Raw genomic sequence first — 18,545 nt, forward strand, 5'->3', positions numbered from 1 at the left:
TCAAAATGAAGGCGCTGGTGTCTGCGTGCTGCTTGCTGTCTCTGCTGGCCCTGTCTGCTGCAGGTATGGTGGAGGACAGTGTGGGTTAAATATTCATGTGTAGCTCTGTTAGATTTATTTCAACAGGTGTGTGAGAGTGAAATGCTGATCCACTCCATTTGGGATGGCTGATGAATGAATTTGGAGTGTGTCATTTTAACCCATTGGAGCGTTGTGTACTTTGTGAGGACGTGGAGTGACCGTGAATGCGAGTCATTAATGATGGAACAGCTGGAAGATACATCTGTAAATGAACTTGTTCAATTTATTATCTATGGATTGATCATGCTCAATTCGTTTTGCTGTACACACACCACAGTGTAGTGTACTGTGTATGAAGTGTGTTAGGGGTTCTCTGCCAAGGGTCCTTAAGGAGTCCCAGGGGAATAATTTATTTTGATTCCAACCATAAGTAGCACAGATGGAATGTATGAGTGTTATCCAGTACAAAACCTGTTATAAAACCATCCAAAAGCAAAGATATTGTCAGGAGGGGGTCTGTGATCTCACTTGTGTTAGTGAAGAGGTCCTTGAGGTGCAAAGGATTAAGAACCACTGCTATACGTTACTGCGTGGTGCACTGCAGAGCTTTGTGCTTGTCCACGGGGAAATGTCAGAGCTGAGGTGTGACACCAGCTGATGGAAACTGTGCTGTCGGCTCCTCAGTCTCTGTGCCCTGGAGAAAAAAACAGCGACAGCCCTGACAGAGTGGGCTTGGACTCACTTCTGGTCTCACACTCTGTGCTGCAGCCAAAAAGCCCCCCCCCCCCCCCCCCCCACACCGCATCTCTTTCACTGGGTTGTTCACAGCAGTTTCACGCCTGCATGCAACTCCACCACTCCGCCAGTGAAGAGGATTTTTGGCATTTCACAGAACCTTTCTTTCCCCGTTAAACAAATAAATTAATGTTTGAACCGAGCAGATCGGAAATTACAGCCATTGACTCGCTCATTGGAGGTTTCAGGAAACTGTCATGAGGTCTCTGGTTAAAGCTGAAGCAGAGAACACCCTTGTCTGCCCTTGGCACCGGCTCATTTTGTTCCCCACAAGTTGCCATAGTCAGGTGTCTCGCACCCGTAGTCATTAGATACTGTGCACTGATACACGTCTCTTTAAGACCTCCAGGAATGCACACACATGTTCATCATGTATATATACAGGGTCTTCTTTCCCCGCTGATTCCGCCAAGCCCTTTCCCTTGGCTGTGGTTTCGCTAGATAGTAGGTAGGGACATGCTTGGAACTATAACCCAATCATAAAGGCCTACAGGAGTACAAATACACTGCCTTGATTCAGCTTAAGCCTCCGCTGCCTTCAATGTCTCAATAGAGCTTCATCACTTCCACTCTGCTCTGTCGGCAGAGCTGCTAATCTCTCATTGCCGTCAGTGGGCTCTGAGCACAGGGGATGTCCCGGCTAAAACAGGCCTGAGAGCCGCTCAGCAGAGGGCACGTAGCACCAGGGTACAGTAACCCAACTGTCGGGCTGTTAAAAGCTACTTAACTAAAGGATCAAGTGTTCTTTAATGTCGACAAAAGGGAGAATACATTTAAATAATGACAGACCTCAAGGGACAGGAGCCGCCCCAGGAAGATTTGTGTGCCAGAAAGAGTGAGATTTTATAAAAATGTGCATGTACAACAGTCCCGGTGTCAAACCACATTTAAATTCTCGATATTTTGATTTGGATCACAAATAATAAAATATCTGTCCCACAAGAAATCAGTGAAAGAGCAAAATCCTTAACATTCAACCCAGTGAAAAAAGATTCCTGGATCCACCCCTTGATCCAGATCAGGGCCCAAATTGATTGAGTTCTTCCCTGACCCAAACCGCGCTCTGCCGCTAAGTTTCATAACAATCAGTCCTGTGGTTGTTGTGCAATCCTCCTAAGTAACAAACAGTCGCAGATGAAGACATATCCTTGCATAAGCTCACAGTGCAGTCAGCAGAGCTCCAGTTGTGTGGACTTAGAAATCAGAAAGCAGCTCATCGTGTGTGTGTTCGAGCCATGATTAATAACAAAAGGGTGCTATGATGGGTGCAGTTCCTTTTCCCCCAGAAATGTAAAACCACTGCTGTTTGCATTCCTGATTACTCACAAAAAATGTGCATGAGTACGAGCAAATCAGCTCCTCATTCATTCGGTGTGTAGTTGCACGCTGAGCAGGTTGCTTGTCATCACCCCTGAATCTGATGCATTTTTACTGTTCTTGGTCTTTGAAAAGATCCTGCGTCACGCTGGGCCGCCCCGTTACAGGAATGTGTAGCAGCAGGCCGGCCTCATGACAATCACAGGGAGGAGAGGAGCGTCACACTCTCTGGAAATAGAAGCGGAATTATCTCCCCTTCTTTTCACCCACTGACTCATTGTGGGACTATTTCTGTCTCAAAGAGGCACCGTCCAGCACCGCAGGCACCTGTCCCCATCTGTCCCACTCTGTCCCCACTCTGTCCCCACTCTGTCCCACTCTGTCCCCACTCTGTCCCCACTCTGTCCCACTCTGTCCCCTCTCTGTCCCCACTCTGTCCCCATCTGTCCCCACTCTGTCCCCACTATGTCCCCACTCTGTCCCCACGGCACTGCGAAGTACCCAGGCTTCACTGCAGCAGCAGGGGCCTGGAGAGAGGAACCACCACAAAGGCACATTACTCTATACTTCTACAGTGAAAAGATATTCACACTGCAGAAACAAATCCACTTGTAATGAGCACACTAGATTAGATACACCCACTAACCAAAAATACATTGATACTGCTTCAAAAAGGGGGGAAAGATGTTCTGGAGTCAGGGATAAAAACAGAACCTACCTGAGCAACCGCAAATGAGGTTTTCCAGATTTGATCTATTTCAAATTGATTGTTTTCTCTTCTCCCCTCTTTATTCTGTCAAACCGGACAGAATCTCTCAGAAATTCCACAGCCTTTTTTTCCACATGTGTTGTGTCTCTCATGATTTCCTCCCCTGCTGCCACATGTTTTTCCGTCTTCCTAATTTTGTAAACTTTAATTCAATTTGGCCCGCCGCAGCTCCTCGCCCTGCAGAAACGGATATCTTTAGTTTGTCTTCATAACTATAGCCATAGGCATGTAGCGTGGGGGGAGAAGTCGCTACACTAAATTTAGCTAGTAAGATGGAAAAAGCCAAGCAAGTGTTCTAAATCAAGCATTGTGCGCTCTTTCAGCAGTGAGAAAGACGTAGGGTTTGTAATCTAATTAATGACGTCTAATGACTGTGTGGCTGCTTCCTACACAAACCAGGCAATACATGGTTCCTTCATCTCATCAGATAAAAGAGAAACAAACCAGTAAACTGTCATTAGGGACTGACCTTGTTATGTAGTGTCACACAACTCATCCTCACCTACTCACTTCAGGATCTTGGCCCCCGGCCCTGATCTTCCTGTTACAACACAGACGATGCTGCAGCATTGTGTCTCTGGACAGATTCCAACTGGTCCTAATGGCTCAATCAGATCCGCATCCAACCGCCCTCCTCGGGTTCCCCCCTTACTAATGCCCAGGTCATTCTGTTTCACTCGTTTAGCGACACCTACGGTACAGTTAAGTCTGGCCAAGACACGTTTTACGAGCCCCCCGGGCCACGCTGAATACCAGAGTGCTGGGCAGGTCTGGCTCATACCTCGACCCCTGGCAGTTACAGCGAGCGAATGTACGATGTCTCTTAATCGTCTGCGGTAGCTTCCTTGCATCCACTCCCTGTTTTCCTGAAGTTGTTGGAATCCCACTGCAAAGACGATCAGCAGATCTGTGGATCTTCAGTTTCTGCCTCAGGCGACCTGAGTTGGACATCATTCACTCTTATGATTTTTAAATTGAGGCATAAACTCTTCAGCCTGTAAGAAAATGTTTTCACAGTGATGAGTAATAGCCAAGAGGAACACTGGAGATCTGTCTGTTGCAGCTGTACAGATTGACTGCCACATTCTTACCTTTGCTCAGATCTGAAGTAAGATTATATTGATTGTGACTCTTTGTGAAACTACGCTAAGATCACAGTGCAGAAAACATTATAGAACCAAACAGTTTCACATAGTCTTCAAAGAATGCGCTATGAGGAAAAATTAGGTCGGTGTTCTGGTCACCTACACTGACAATCCCGCTAGGAGGCATCAATGCTTCCAGAGGCTAGAGGTGACAACCAATGCAATGATGCAGCACTTGTGGCCTTCTTGTGGCCGGGACAGTAGGTAAAGCAATGCACCTGAAGGATGAATCTGCAGCTGATGGTACAAGTCTCATTTTGAGAGTGTGGCTCAAGTCAGCCAGAGTGGTTGCAAACACCTGTAAGAGTCAGGACTACAAGCTGATTGGCTGATTGGTTGAATTCCTATTGTTGAAGCAGCTTTTCTCAGGAGTCAAAAATGCATTCATTACCCCCTACCTAACTTCATAGTGACTTCTATGTAGAGGACAATGTAGTGAGCTCATCAGCCAAAAATACACACAAACACAGTTACCTGCACCTTCGTTGAAGACTGTTCTCTGTTCAGTTGCAGAGTGTGTTTTGTACATAGTTCATTTCGATTTGTTGACATTGTTTGACTAAGTAAGATCTTTTGATTTCCCTCGAAATATGTTTAAGTCAGAGCTGTCTATTGATCTCTACATTTTGGGAGGATCTAGATGCTGATTTGTACCTGTTTGTTTTATTGTAGAAAATTTGATTTACCAACCCATCGTGATTGAATCTGTGTGAATAAGCTCCACAGATATACTTTTACCTCGCAGCTCAGAAACAAACAGACACTGTCAGCGACTTGCCAGCAGGCGAAGTGGAGAATATTTCTCTTTAGGAGTTGTTGTAGGCCTAAAACAGAACTCAGAGTTTACCAGTGTAAGACGATCTGAAGCTGTCATCACACACGCTAGCTTCTTCCTTAGCATTAGTTCGCTCCTGATGGGCGCTCGTCCAGAAGCTTTACGAACGTGTGAAACCCGGGACAGCTGCCTCCAGCTATCAGCCTTCCTCCTGCTCTCTGACCCTGACTTGTAACTCGAACTGGAGACTTTTTGCTGCCTGATATCACACTGTGTGCCACTATGCGTTTCTCTGTCGTAACCGCTCCCAGGCAGTTATTATTAAATAGAGGTTGTGGCCTTGTGCTCCTTGTGCTCCTTGTGATCCTTGTGCACTGTGGTTGTGAAGAGTTTCTAATGTACATGTATGCATATGGTGCTACAGAGAGGGAGTCCACTGGTTTAGATGTGATCGCTCTGAAGCTCTAGTGACTGTGATGTACAGTGTGATGCTGAGCAGAGTTGATGACTGTTTACCTGTCTCTGATCTGGACTGTGTGATTGAGCAGCTTGTGAATGTTCTCTGTTTTATAGTCACCTGAAAATGAAAACATACGTTTAAATCAAACTAAAAGCCCATAACCCCCATTTGATACTTAGTTGAGTTAATTGGCCTGCACAGTTAAGTAATGTTCTATATCAATGGCTGTTTTTCCTTCACATAGTGACAAGGGTTGGATGAAAGTCTTATTATTAACCAAATCCCACAACTCAATGTTATTTAAATAGCCTTCATCTGAAGCATTGTGGTTAATATAAAAGCAGTTTAGGTGATCTACTGTCTGGGAGTCAACGCTTAAGCTGAACTGTTTCAAAAAGTAGCACGTCTGTGAAATCACATCGTCTTTCTTCGGTCACCCTCACAGATCTCCTGACAGGAGCCTCCATCCATGATGAGGAGTCTCTGGTGCATCTGCAGCTCCAGCAGCCAGAGGGAGACCTCTTCTCCTGTGGCTGTGACACAACGGAGGAGCACTCTAGCCAGAGCTCCTCCAATGACACTCCGGCCCCAGAGAGGGCCATGTGTCAGCCCTGCTCACCACCGCCAGTTTTAGGCACCAAAGAAGATGAGCCAACCTCCACTCAAGAGCATGAAGAGGAGGAGGAGGAAGCAGCTTCCATCGAGGAGGTGGCAAGTGATGAGCAGGAAGAGGCATCTCCTCAGGAAAGGGTAGAAGAGGAAGAGGAAGAGGTGATGTCTAAGGAAGCAGCTGAGGAAGAGCAACAGGAGGCTGAGTCATCGGAGGATCAAAGTGTGGAGCAGGAGAAAGAAGCCGAGGCTGCGTCATCTGAAGAAGAGGAGGAGAAAACAATGGAAGGAGAGGATGAAGCAGAGGATGAATTGTCTCATGAAGGCGCTGAAGTGACAGAACCTCAGGAAGAAGTTGCAAAAGAAGAGGAGGAAGCTGCTGCAGAAGAAACAGAGACACAGGAGGAAACAGAGGCAGCAGCTGAGGAGGAGGAGGAGAAAGGAATGGAAACTGTTGATGAAGCCGTGGACGAGGAAGCTGTTGCTGGGGACAAAGTCAAGGAAGAGGACGGAGTGGAGACTGTCCTGGATGCAGCCGAGGAGGAGAAAGCAGTTGTTGGGGATGCAGTTGAGGAAGAGGAAGGAGTGGACAGTGTCCTGGATGAAGTCGTGGAGGAGGAAGCAGTTGCTGGGGATACAGTTGAGGAAGAGGAAAGAGTGGAAAGTGTCCTGGAAGAAGCCGTGGAGGAGGAAGCAGTTGCTGGGGATGCAGTTGAGGAAGAGGAAGGAGTAGAAAGCGTCCTGGATGAGGTTGTGGAGGAAGAAGCTGCTGGAGATGCAGCCGAGGAGGTCGCAGAGGAAGAAGCTGAACCCCAAGCAGAACCAGAGGAGGTTGTCGCAGCAGATTCCGTACCTGAGGAAACAGAACCAGAAATCGCAGCAGAACCCGAGGCTGAACCTGAAGTAACTTCAGACCCTGAGATCGAGGTGGTTTCAGCGTCTGAACCAGAACCAGAGGTGATTCCTGAAGTAAAGCCAGAGCCTGTCATGGAGGAGGTTGCACCAGAACCTGTTGAGGAAGAAGCTGTGGTGGATGTCCCAGTGGAATCCACAGAGGAGGAGGCACCTGCTGCTGAAGCTGTTGTTGAGGAGGAGACAGTCACTACCAAAGGTACATAATAATAACATACCAGAACTGCATAAAACTCTGAGCATTTGTGTCAACATTTGATCAACACAAATTGACTTAATATCATGCATTATATTAGTGAATAATCAACAAACGTATCAAGGTTTTTGGAACTGGGTTTAATGGATCCAGTTGATTTTGTACTTGAGCAAAAAGTCTGAAACAAATTGACAAGAACATAATAAATATATGAAATAAAGCATGTTAAATCTAAACATAAATCTCTAAATTCCAAAAATATAAAAGTAACTTTTAAGTAAGGCTGTCAAATATATGTAGCAAAGTAGAAAATGCAATTGCTTTCTCTGAAATGTGACTCAAAAAGAGCATAGAATGACACACACACACACATAATAATGTGTCCATCTTCTTCCTGTTCTTAGTTTCTCATGGGAATGAGCAGGTAATCTAATCCTTTTTTGTAAAGGCATTAATAATAACTTATAAACCTTCTGTAGAGCATGTCTTTCGAAAAACAAAATCCTGTTTGGAAAGGTTAATTGTTTTACTGGATTAATTTAACTGGGTCACGAAAATTCCAGCAAAGGACTTGGGTCTTCTTCTCTGTCCCTCTCCGGCATGCCGACCAGCTCGAATGTGACACTGTGTATAGCTAAAGAGGAATTAGCAACAACCTCTGCTACAGAAATAAGTGGACCGATATAGCAGAGGAAATGAGCGGACAGATAGACGTACAACAGCATGATGTAACAGTTGGGGCCTGTGCTCAGCCCAGGTGGTCTGGTCACTCACAGCTGAGGAAGCCACTTACATGCGGCAAAGAGATGAACGAAACACTGGGGGCTAAGGAAGGGTACATTATTTTGTCTGGGGATTTTAACAAAGTGCTGGATCTTATTATTTATGAAAGCAATTTTCAAGGTGATTCCAGATGAAAAATACAGTTTTCTTTTCTTGCAATCCTATTCTGGAATTAATTTCTTTGGTTTTTCCATTTCCAAATGTGCAAGACTGTAAAATTGGTCCGATAGCATTGTCAGATCCCGCAGAAGTTGAAACTAATATGAATTTGAACGCTAAACCAGGAAGGAGGAGTAGGTGGTGAATGAACACTGAACGATACGTTGCTGAGTACCTAACTATGGTTTTTCACTTAAATCTAGGAATCACAGAGAAACCATCCTCTGATGGGAGCATAAAATAGATATAGGACCTTTGACCTTGATAGTTGACTGACAGTCTCATCCTCTGACCAGGAAAAGAAGCAAACGGGGCAACTGGCCGGACGTGGAGGGACCGATCCCACATTGAGGACACACTGAAACTGGGCACTAATGAACCCTCAGCCGAGTTCTCAGGTGAGAGACAGATTTATATCACTGACATGGGACAGTCCTTTCCCTTTTATGCGAATGAGAAAATGCCAACACGGCCACCTTGATTAAAAACGGCCCCTTCAGTAAAAATAACCATTTCAAATGTTTTGGCTGCGGAAGTGCCTGAAGTAATGGACTGAGATGAAAATGCGGCTGAATGTTTTGTGGATGGAAAAGAAAAAACAGATGTTGTTGAAAGTGAACGAATGGAAGTTTGAGGTAATCTCCGGGGCTTTTCTGCCGAGACTGTTGTGAAAATTGCTTCATGATGTCTCAGTCCTGAGGCCTTTGTATGTGAGTGCAGCGTGCAGACTTGTCTCAGGCAGGTGATTCATCAGTGCAAATGTGTAGCTCGGCATGGACGCCTCTCTGCTCTGCTCAACCACGTTCATCCCGTGCTGCAGCCAAGCAGAGCCAGCCTCTTAATTCACCTCAGCTTAATTCAATCAACTTTTCGAGGGCAATTCATCACATGCTGCCAAGGCAGATGCTGTAATCAGCAGTGGTAGCAAGGACATTAATAATCCTCCTTTCCAAAATGACTTCTCACATTATATCCCGATTATTACGTCCCATTTCCCCTCTCCCTCTGCAGCTGCCATGAAGAAGCTGCTGAACATCTACCACACGGCCATCAAGCCAATGGAGCAGGCCTACAAGTACAACGAGCTCAGGCAGCATGAAGTCACGGGTAACATGCATTCACAGTACAGCACAGTTTGCTTTAACAGGCAATTATCACTAACAAGTGTATCACGGTTTTATGGGTCATCTGCCACAAGAGAAAGCTGTGGGATAAACATCATGCCATATTCTGTAGACTGAAAAAAAAGATTTTGAAAGGTTTACCTCTAGGAGCCCAACTTTTCTTCAGACTGTCAGTTTCTGAGTTTCAGATCAGAGCTGCGGGACACAGGCTGTAAAAACAAAATCTCAAATACAAAATAATTTTTGCAGGAGTTAAAAGGTTTGCCTCCCCTGTGATTTGCTTAAATCATGTGTCGTGTGTGAGTCAGACGTCACTTCTCCACCAAACCAAATTAAACCACAAATCTGCAAATACACACAGCGCAGACGCTGCTCTGCAGTTAATCTGCTGTTAGAATTGACTGCTCCAGTTTTCAGAAAAGTAACAGTTGTTTATAAAACCATAATGAGCAGCACATCACATCTGCTCACCTGTGTGCCTCCATCAGCTCACCTCCACTTTCCACTACAGACAGAACGGTGGGGAACCAATGTCGTGATCACAAAGTACAGAAAGAGCCAGGAGCTGACATTATTCAAGCCAGACACACACACACACACACACACACACTCACACATAGACAGTCTGTCTGCTGAGGATTAAAGGGGACGTTGTGTTGGCCAAACTTCTGACTACTTTGTTCCAGCACTTGAGGCCAGAGATGAGATTTATTTATGATGAGCTGCCGGATGAGGCAGGATGTGTCCTGTGACTCTGTGACACCTTGTGGTGCAAATGGGAAGGATACACACACAATCACACAAACAGTCATTTAAACGTCAGCTTTTTTTTTTAACCTTACCGTTAAATCAAAAAACTTAGAATTTGAGCAACACCACGTTCCTTGCCTTTTATTCTTTGAGGTTTCACGTGTGTTAAATTTACGTTTTGTCCTGAGGGTGGCACTAGAGAGAAGCTCATGGAGGGTCAGGGGAATATGAGTGTATTCAGCAGTTATTAGAAATCGCACTACGGATATAGTCATAAATTATATCAAGAAAAACTATTTCCTATCAGTCGATATTGATAATTATCAACATTAATGTCAGATTATTATTTCTTTCAAGTTAAAAGACAGATTTTGTCTCCTGAGTGAAGGATTATTAAGAGCAGAGAATGATAATTTTTATAAATTTGAGGAGGATCAAATATATGTTTTACTTCCTCACTCTGTCTACACCATGCGTAAGCACTATATTGATGTATTGCAATAATCATTGGTATTGTTTTATCACCCAGTCTTAGTTTAAATTAGCACATTTGATTTTTTGTATTTCCTTTGGAAAAATGAAGTTTCAGCCTAAAACCGAAGATGACATAAGAAGAACTCCTGATTCCAAGTAACATTACATTATTACATATCAATTAGCTGACTTTATATTCAAAGGAACTTACAATAAGTGCATTCAACTATGTGGGTACGAACCAAGAACAGAAAGAATCATATAAGTACATTAGCTTGAAAAAAGCCAAACTATCACTACATGTAAGTGCCATACATAAGTCCAGCTAGCTTTTTTTATCCATATAGTTGTGGCTGCAGCTAAACAACAATGGCTGGATCATTTAAGAAAAGAAAAGAAATTAATAAAACAGTAATCAAAATGCTTAATGAACTATTTTGACGGATCAAATTTTAAGATTCAAGAGCACAAGATATTTGTATAACTCATTTTAGTATACTGGGAAATGACCTAGTGTCTGTGTAAAGTAGATTTTTTCCTGCTCTATGTCTTTTTTCTCAATCCTTCTTGTTCTGTCTCTCTTTCTCTCACACTCCCTGCAGATGGTGAGATCCCCTCTAAGCCCATGGTTTTGTTTTTGGGACCCTGGAGTGTCGGCAAATCCTCCATGATCAACTACCTGCTGGGTCTTCACGGCACCTCCCAGGAACTCTACACAGGTTCACACTGAAACTAAAAAAATCATCAGTGCACATTTAAAAACGAAACCGCTACTATGCGATAATTCCAAATGTAAACATATCATATCCAAGAGTTTCAACTGCAAATAAATGGCAGATGCATTTAGATGTCTTTTCCTATATTATCATTAGTCAGTTACTTTAAAGGTGATTATCAGAGAAAATATCTTCTGGTGTGGTACACTGCAGCTGCCCTTACACATGCACTGAACTCTGGAGATTCTCCATAGAGTAGTTGTATGTGTGAAGGCAACTGTACGAGTGAGAGCCTCCAGACTTTCTGCAGAGTTTCTCCATGTGGAACCAAGTATAAAGACTGCAGGAAGTCTGTAGAAGTCAATTTACCGTGTCAATTGGAGGATTTGATAACACCCGACCGACGCAAAAATTAAAATATTATAAGATAACAAATATCTCCCGATGAATAAGCGGTGCAATACACTTAGAATACACACATTTTCAAATAAATAACAACATCTACTTATTCAATTATATCTTATTTATCTGGTACGAGATAGTTAATCATTATGTGAACTAATAGTTGAACCATCAAAAAGTGGAATTTGAAGTCACCTTATGTATATTTGTATATATTGAAACAGTTCCCTCTTTATTCTTCCACCAGGCGCTGAGCCCACCACCTCTGAGTACACCGTCATAACGCATGGTGAGAAGTTTCGGTCCGTAGAGGGCATCGTGATGGCAGCGGACAGCTCACGGTCCTTCTCGCCCCTGGAGAGGTTCGGGCAAGGCTTCCTGGAGCGGCTGGTGGGCGTCGAGATGCCCCACAAGCTGCTGGAGCGGGTCACCTTCGTGGACACACCCGGCATCATTGAGAACCGAAAGCAGCAGGAAAGAGGTTATTGTTACTGCTGGAAATGTTTTCACATCAAATCAGCAGGAAGCCAATATCCATTCGTTCGTCTTTGTCTTGTTCCATTGTTGTGATGAAATATTTTAGATTCTAAAATAGCTTTTTGATTTCTGGCAGCATGAGTCATTCCAGGAAACCCTCAGATTAGTCTTGTACATTCATTTATGTGACAGTGCTTGAGGGGAAAGATCAGCTGAGTCTGTTGTTAGCGTTTGACACTCAATGCATCAGTTTCAGCATCAAGCCGAACCCAGAGTTGTCTGACTATGATTTCAACTCAACACATTGAAGGAATTCATCAGTGTGATAAGAACAACAGGAATCATCTTTAAAAATAGTTTATTTGGCGGTGACTTTTTTTTGTTTGTCATGTCCGTGTCCCATCATCTAACATGGAGGAGGCAGGGTTTCTCACTGATACAGCATTCAGCCACCAGGGACATCTGAGATACTTTGGCTTTACTTTTAGGGACCAGTCATGTCGTCCATCTTTAGTTACAGTCTATTGTCTGAACCAATACAAAATAATTGAGTGTCTTATCCATCATGCTGCATTTTTTGAATTTTACAGAATTAGAAAATTATATTTTTCTAGGTTTTATATTTGATCCCTCCCATTCCTCAGGTTACCCTTACAACGAGGTGTGCCAGTGGTTCATCGATCGCGCTGATCTGATCTTCCTGGTGTTCGACCCCACCAAGCTGGACGTGGGCGGAGAGCTGGAGACGCTTTTCAAGCTGATGAAGGGCCGCGAGTCCCAGATCCGTCTCATCCTCAACAAGGCCGACAGCCTCTCCACCCAGGACCTGATGCGGGTCTACGGGGCCCTATTCTGGAGCATGGCACCTTTAATCAACGTCACAGAGCCCCCTCGGGTTTATGTCAGCTCCTTCTGGCCCCAGGACTACTCTGCCGACACCAACAGAGAGCTCTTCATGAGGGAGGAGATCTCTCTGCTGGAGGACCTCAATCAGGTAAGACCAAATATGAGTGATTGGATAAAGGGCTATTTTTCAACCATGTTTATAAATGCGGATGTGTAAATGAATAGTACTTTGGAATCAGTCCAGTGGATTGCCTCCGGCGGTAACCTCGACAAGGCGTCGGTGGAATCTTATGGGGCAATTGTGACAGTCCAGATAATGTCCCCTCAAAGGGCTTTTTCCAGGTCATTGCTGAGAGTCTGAATGGCAACCTTGCACATCTCACTCCATGAGGGCTTAGGTTGAAAAATACATGAAAATGCATGAAAACATGAAATCCATACTCGATTAAGTGTTTGTTTCACTAAACAAAAGTTCAAATGGATCTCAGTGATAGACTGACAGTGATATTTCTTTCAAACGTGCAGTACACATCGTCTTTGTGATCTTCATGATTTGAAAATGGCAGTGCTCTCTGGGACTGTCATTTTCAGTTGAGTGGTAATTAATCTCTCAATAATTCAAATTTTGTGTATTTTTTGTTACTCCCCCTCTGTTAATCATTTATTTGTCCCTCGGTCTGTTCTTGTTCTTCTCCGTTTTCCCCTCCAGGTGATCGAGAACCAGATGGAGAACAAGATCGCTTTCATCCGCCAGCATGGCATCCGTGTGCGCATCCATGCCCTGCTGGTGGACCGCTACCTCCAGACCTACTACGACAAGCTGGGCTGGTTTAGTGACCCCTTCGAGGTGTTCCAAGACATTGTCAATGACCCCGACAAGTACTACATCTTCAAGTCCATTCTGGCCAAGACCAATGTCAGCAAGTTCGACCTTCCAGACAAAAACGCCTACCAGGACTTCTTTGGTGTGAACCCCATCTCCGGCTTCAAGCAGCTCTCCCACCACTGCAGCTGGTCCAGCGGCTGTCTGCTGGAGAAGATCGAGAGGGCCATCTCGAACGAGCTGCCTGCCCTGCTCAGCAGCGTCGGCAAGACCGCAGGCACGACCGCCCCAGCGAAGGCTGCACCAGCAGCACCGCCGCCTCTCCCTGGCACCTGCGAAGGTGCCGGGTGTGAAGAGAAACCCAAGAACCGCTGGAGGAGGCAGTGAGATGGAGGGGAAGGGTGCAAGAGGAGGAACAGAGGAGGCAGATGGCGGCGGGAGGAGCAGCAGCCAGAGGGTTTCCTGAAGTAATCCCCACTGCTGTGATGTTCAGGACTGGATGTGAGGAGACTGAGCAGAGAATGAGAGAGAAAGGGAGTAGAAAATGTGAAAAGATATAAAGCACCAAACAGTTCTGAAGTCAGAAAGTATTTAAAAATACTTGCTAGTGTTTGTTTTTATCTGTACGTGTCGTATGGAGGGGTTTTACCAAACTATGACAGAAAATATAGCCAATAAATATTCAAATACTTTTTTATGACTGTATAGCAACTCTCTGCTACTCTCTATGAAAGTGTTTGCGTTGAGTTTTTTCAGTTTGAAGGAATTAGGCATGTAGTCAACTTTCTGAATCCATTGCAGTCTGCAAGGCAGGAAGGTGTGCAGAGGTTTTCTTTTCTTTTCTCCATCCCTTTTTTCTCAAACAGAGAAAAAATAAAAAGCCTTTATTTCTACATAGCTGCTTGTGATACAGTATTTTTGTGAAATCTGAGATTGTTGTTTTCTTGTGCTGTTGAAAGCCGTTGTTTTCTTATTCCTCACTGTTTTCAAGTTTGTACATTATGTATTCAAGTGTCTTTCTTCAGAGAAATAGTGCCACTCCATCCTGGTGTGGCACTATTTTGTTTGGAAAGTCTGAAGATGGTTTGTCAAATCTGCTGTGCTGTGTATTTACAGTTAAACCAGTGTGGGGCATTGTCATGTCAGGGCACACACTGTATTTCCTCATTAGTGGGACAATAAAATAGACAGAAGGGTTCTCTGTGTTTTATTTAACCATGATTATTTACTAACTAAAAACTACAGTAACTATTCAAAGTTTATTATAGAAACACATTTTTTATTTGTTAATTCTCAGTACTGCATTGGGACAGAAGTGATTACATTCAATATTGGTGGGATTGTTGCACAAGCATGATATATAATGCCACACTATATCCCACTTCTACACAGTTTTATTGCAGTTCATGTCCTTTTGTATATTTGTGTCCCTTTCAGTCCTCTGACCTGTAGATGGATTTACCCCGACATGGCTGCATACTTCTTGAGTATTTCCTTGGAAACTGCAGTTCTTTTTTCCTTTGGTCTGGTTAATTGTCATTCTTTTGAATAATAAACAATCTGCAAACGTGTTTAACTTTTGAGGCTAAAGCGACATAACTGATAAGATATCTTCCAACAGATTATTGATCATTTGTTTCATTTAGTTATGAATGGAGGTTTTGGAATTGTAGGACATACAAACATTGCTCTTTCGATATACAATATTGCAGGGTAATAATATGGAATAAACCAAAAGCCCCATGTACACTCAAATAAAAATCATTTTTGTGTATAGCTGTTGAATAAATATCCCCTGCAGTGACCTAAAGTAGTCACCAACTGGTGTCTTCATTCAAATGTAACTTACACTGGCTGCATCACATTATTTGGTACAATGTTGTATTTATTTTTTCATTTAAGTTTTTTTATCAGCTCTTAAAGTTTTAATTCCAATACTGAACTAAGTTATAACTAAGTAACTAAGTAACTTAGTAACTAAGTAATTATACATAATGTAAGGATTATGCATATAGAATAAAAGATGCTTAACAGCAACAGCTGTGTCTCTGGCTGTGTGTGGGAGAGTCATTGGTCAACTGCCACACAGTGGTTTCACATTTTTCCAAATGTAGTGCAAACAGGCAAGAAAAAAGACCTGCAGAGGGTCGTAAAGTAATGACAGGGTTCATTTGGTTCCTTAAAAAGTCAAAAATTATAATCAAGGAAATTAAGGTACTTAATTGACCATAAGTTGGCTGTGCATTTAAGGCTAATGGGAAAATGGTCACATACAGTGTCCTACTATACAAACATGTCTTTAATACTTTAGTAGACACAGTTTCATGTTTTAAATAGCATAACACTGATGGGTGTCGGTTTCTTCTACCCTGGATTTGAAGTATTCATATGGGCAGAGCACGGCACAGCTCCACACTATTCCCAGTCTTGCAAATCAGTGGTCAGCTATGGAACTGCAATGAGCTCTTTATGCCTGACAGTTATGTCTCTCCACAGAGACAGATCTGTAGTGTGTGTGAATCATTCAACAGTGTAGTTTCTTAAAACGACCAAACAAATGCAAACCCCAGAAAGAAGCAGTTAAAAAGACGGGTGTATCATTTATATTCCTGTAGGCTACATTGTAGTTTTACAGGAGAAAAGCAGATTTTCCTGTTGCAGCGAACAGATGCTAAAGTTAGCACACGAGTGATGCTGGCTGGCTTTTATGGACATAAATTTTACATTAGTTATTGGTAGGTAGCCTATGTTTCTCCGTGCACAGCAAATCACATCTTTTTTGTGTGCTCGTGAGGTTTATGTAAAGGATAAGTGAGCGCAACATCATACTCATGTGATTGAAAAGTTTTATGCTAAAGTCAAAGAACGCTTTATCGGGGGAATTGTTGACTCGTCAACAATTTGTCTTACTGCAAACAGATTGAACGCAAACCCATGGCAAAGGACCCAAATAAGCCCAGAGGACAAACCTCCTCCTATGCTTTCTTTGTTGCGACCTGCCTTGAAGAGCACAAGAGGAAACACCCAGGGGTCGGTGTAGGCTTTGCAGAGTTCTCAAAGAAATGCTCTGAGAGATGGAAGACTGTGAAAGCCAAGGAGAAGGTGAAGTTCGAGGACATGGCTAAGAATGACAAGGTCCGATATGACCGTGAGATGACTACATATGTTCCACAGAAGGGTGCAAAAAAGGGCAAGAAGAAGAAGGACCCCAATGCCCCAAAGAGGCCCCCCTCTGCTTTCTTCGCGTTCTGTTCTGATCACCGTGCCAGAATCAAGGAGGAGAACCCTGGTATCACCATTGGTGACATTACCAAGAAACTTGGAGAGTTGTGGGGTACACAGACTTCCAAAGACAAAGCTCCACATGAAGCAAAGGCTGCTAAACTGAAGGAAAAATATGAGAAGGATGTTGCTGCCTACAAAGCCAAAAGTGGGTCCGGAAAGAGTGATGCTGGTAAGAAGAGTGGCCCAGGTAGGCCCATTGCCAAGTAAACGGCACCAGCTGATGATGACGACGATGAGGAGGATGATGAGGAGGATGATGAGGAGGATGATGATGACGATGACGATGAGGACTAAACAATTTGTTAATGGATGTGAAGTCTACAATGTGTTTTTTCAGCATAAGTATGTTTTGTGCATATGATTATAGCCTGCTGTCCCTGTTGGTCGGCCTCGGTAGGATACCAGACCTGTATATATATATATATATATATATATTTATTTTTTTTCCTTATTCAGGGATTTAGTTATTATATTGTCACGTAGCCCCACAATGCTCCTCCACTGAACAAGGCTTTGTAATGTATTAGATCTTAATTTCTACCTGAACCAGCAACCAGGTGACTTTGATAATATATGCAATCTGATTGATAATGTGGTTTAATTCACCAGAGCATTCAGCATACTATCTGACCATGGCACAATCACACACACACACACTCCATCAACACACATGGACATACACATGGTCGATTCTTTGAGACTAAATATGTGTTCGAGCTCATATTCTGTGTGTAATCTGTGTTTGCGGAGCTGACAGGCCGTACTCCCAGCTTTTAGTCATGGTGTTAACACAGACTTATCAGTGTGGCTTTATCAACTCTGCAAACAGACCTCTCTTGTTAACTCCTCAACATCAGCACACACACACACACACACACACACACACACACACACACACACACACACACACATGTCTGCAATGAGGGTTATTATTGGATTCAAAGATGATTGTTTCTTCAAAGGACTTGCTCGCTCTTCTCCTTTCTCTCACATACACCCAACCACCCACCCACCCACACACACATGCACACATACACACACACACACACACACACTCACACACACACACACTGAATCAGCACTATAGCCTTATCACTATTGACCTTCTTTTTACAATCTCAACACTTCATTCCTTAGAAATACAGAATGGTCCAAAGAAATGCTAATTAAGACTTATCACTTGTTATATTTCATTTAAAAATACTTTGTGTCTCCTCTGCAATATTTGCCAGCTTGTTCTGAACTGAAAAATTCCAATCATGAAGTGTTTTAATATTTTTTAACTACAAAAATACAAAACACCTGATTCAAAATATGAATCAATTTTCATCAAACCTATCAAATACAAATGAAAAGATACTATTTTGTACTGTACTATTTCAATATAAAGGGCTCATTCTAAGGTAAAGAAACAATTCGTACAGTTGCGATGATTAATCGTTAGTGAAAACATCTCTAAGATATTTCTATATTAAATTTCTGCCAATAGATCCCTTTAACCTAAATCTTTAAAGGTTAAAATATTTTTTTAAGATGAGGAAAAGTATGTAAACCACATGGAGACAGGAGGAGGGTCGTTGTGGTTGGTTGGTCGATATATTAAATGATTAATTGGTTAATTGATCAATTAACAGATGTCCTTGGTATACTTTTTTTTAATTAATTAGCCAGATTTTCTGAATTTATAATCTTGTTATAATTATTAAT

The 18,545-nt window shown here is 43.1% G+C and overlaps 2 protein-coding genes across 2 annotated transcripts; both read left to right on the plus strand.

Annotated features, from left to right (window-relative positions):
- The first annotated feature begins 2 nt into the window (after positions 1 to 2).
- On the plus strand, positions 3 to 15,124 carry LOC133953789 (myosin-14-like). Its single transcript, XM_062387875.1, has 8 exons — positions 3 to 63; positions 5,728 to 7,002; positions 8,238 to 8,339; positions 8,953 to 9,048; positions 10,892 to 11,008; positions 11,655 to 11,888; positions 12,529 to 12,878; positions 13,440 to 15,124. Exons 1-8 carry the CDS (start codon positions 6 to 8, stop codon positions 13,938 to 13,940), a joined length of 2,733 nt encoding a protein of 910 aa, XP_062243859.1. The 5' UTR covers positions 3 to 5; the 3' UTR covers positions 13,941 to 15,124.
- A 1,363-nt stretch (positions 15,125 to 16,487) lies between these two features.
- On the plus strand, positions 16,488 to 17,068 carry LOC133953790 (high mobility group protein B2-like). Its single transcript, XM_062387876.1, has one exon. The coding sequence runs from the start codon at positions 16,488 to 16,490 to the stop codon at positions 17,043 to 17,045; it is 558 nt and encodes a 185-aa protein (XP_062243860.1). The 3' UTR covers positions 17,046 to 17,068.
- The last annotated feature ends 1,477 nt before the right edge of the window (positions 17,069 to 18,545 follow it).

This window comes from Platichthys flesus, chromosome 5, assembly GCF_949316205.1.
Source record: "Platichthys flesus chromosome 5, fPlaFle2.1, whole genome shotgun sequence".
Classification (NCBI taxonomy): Eukaryota; Metazoa; Chordata; class Actinopteri; order Pleuronectiformes; family Pleuronectidae; genus Platichthys; species Platichthys flesus.

Coding starts and splice junctions, on each gene's coding strand:
- LOC133953789 (XM_062387875.1), top strand. CDS start 6: ATGAAGGCGCTGGTGTCTGCGTGCTGCTTGCTGTCTCTGCTGGCCCTG. Junction 64..5,727: donor GCTGGCCCTGTCTGCTGCAG/GTATGGTGGAGG, acceptor TCACCCTCACAG/ATCTCCTGACAGGAGCCTCC. Junction 9,049..10,891: donor CAGGCAGCATGAAGTCACGG/GTAACATGCATT, acceptor CACTCCCTGCAG/ATGGTGAGATCCCCTCTAAG.
- LOC133953790 (XM_062387876.1), top strand. CDS start 16,488: ATGGCAAAGGACCCAAATAAGCCCAGAGGACAAACCTCCTCCTATGCT.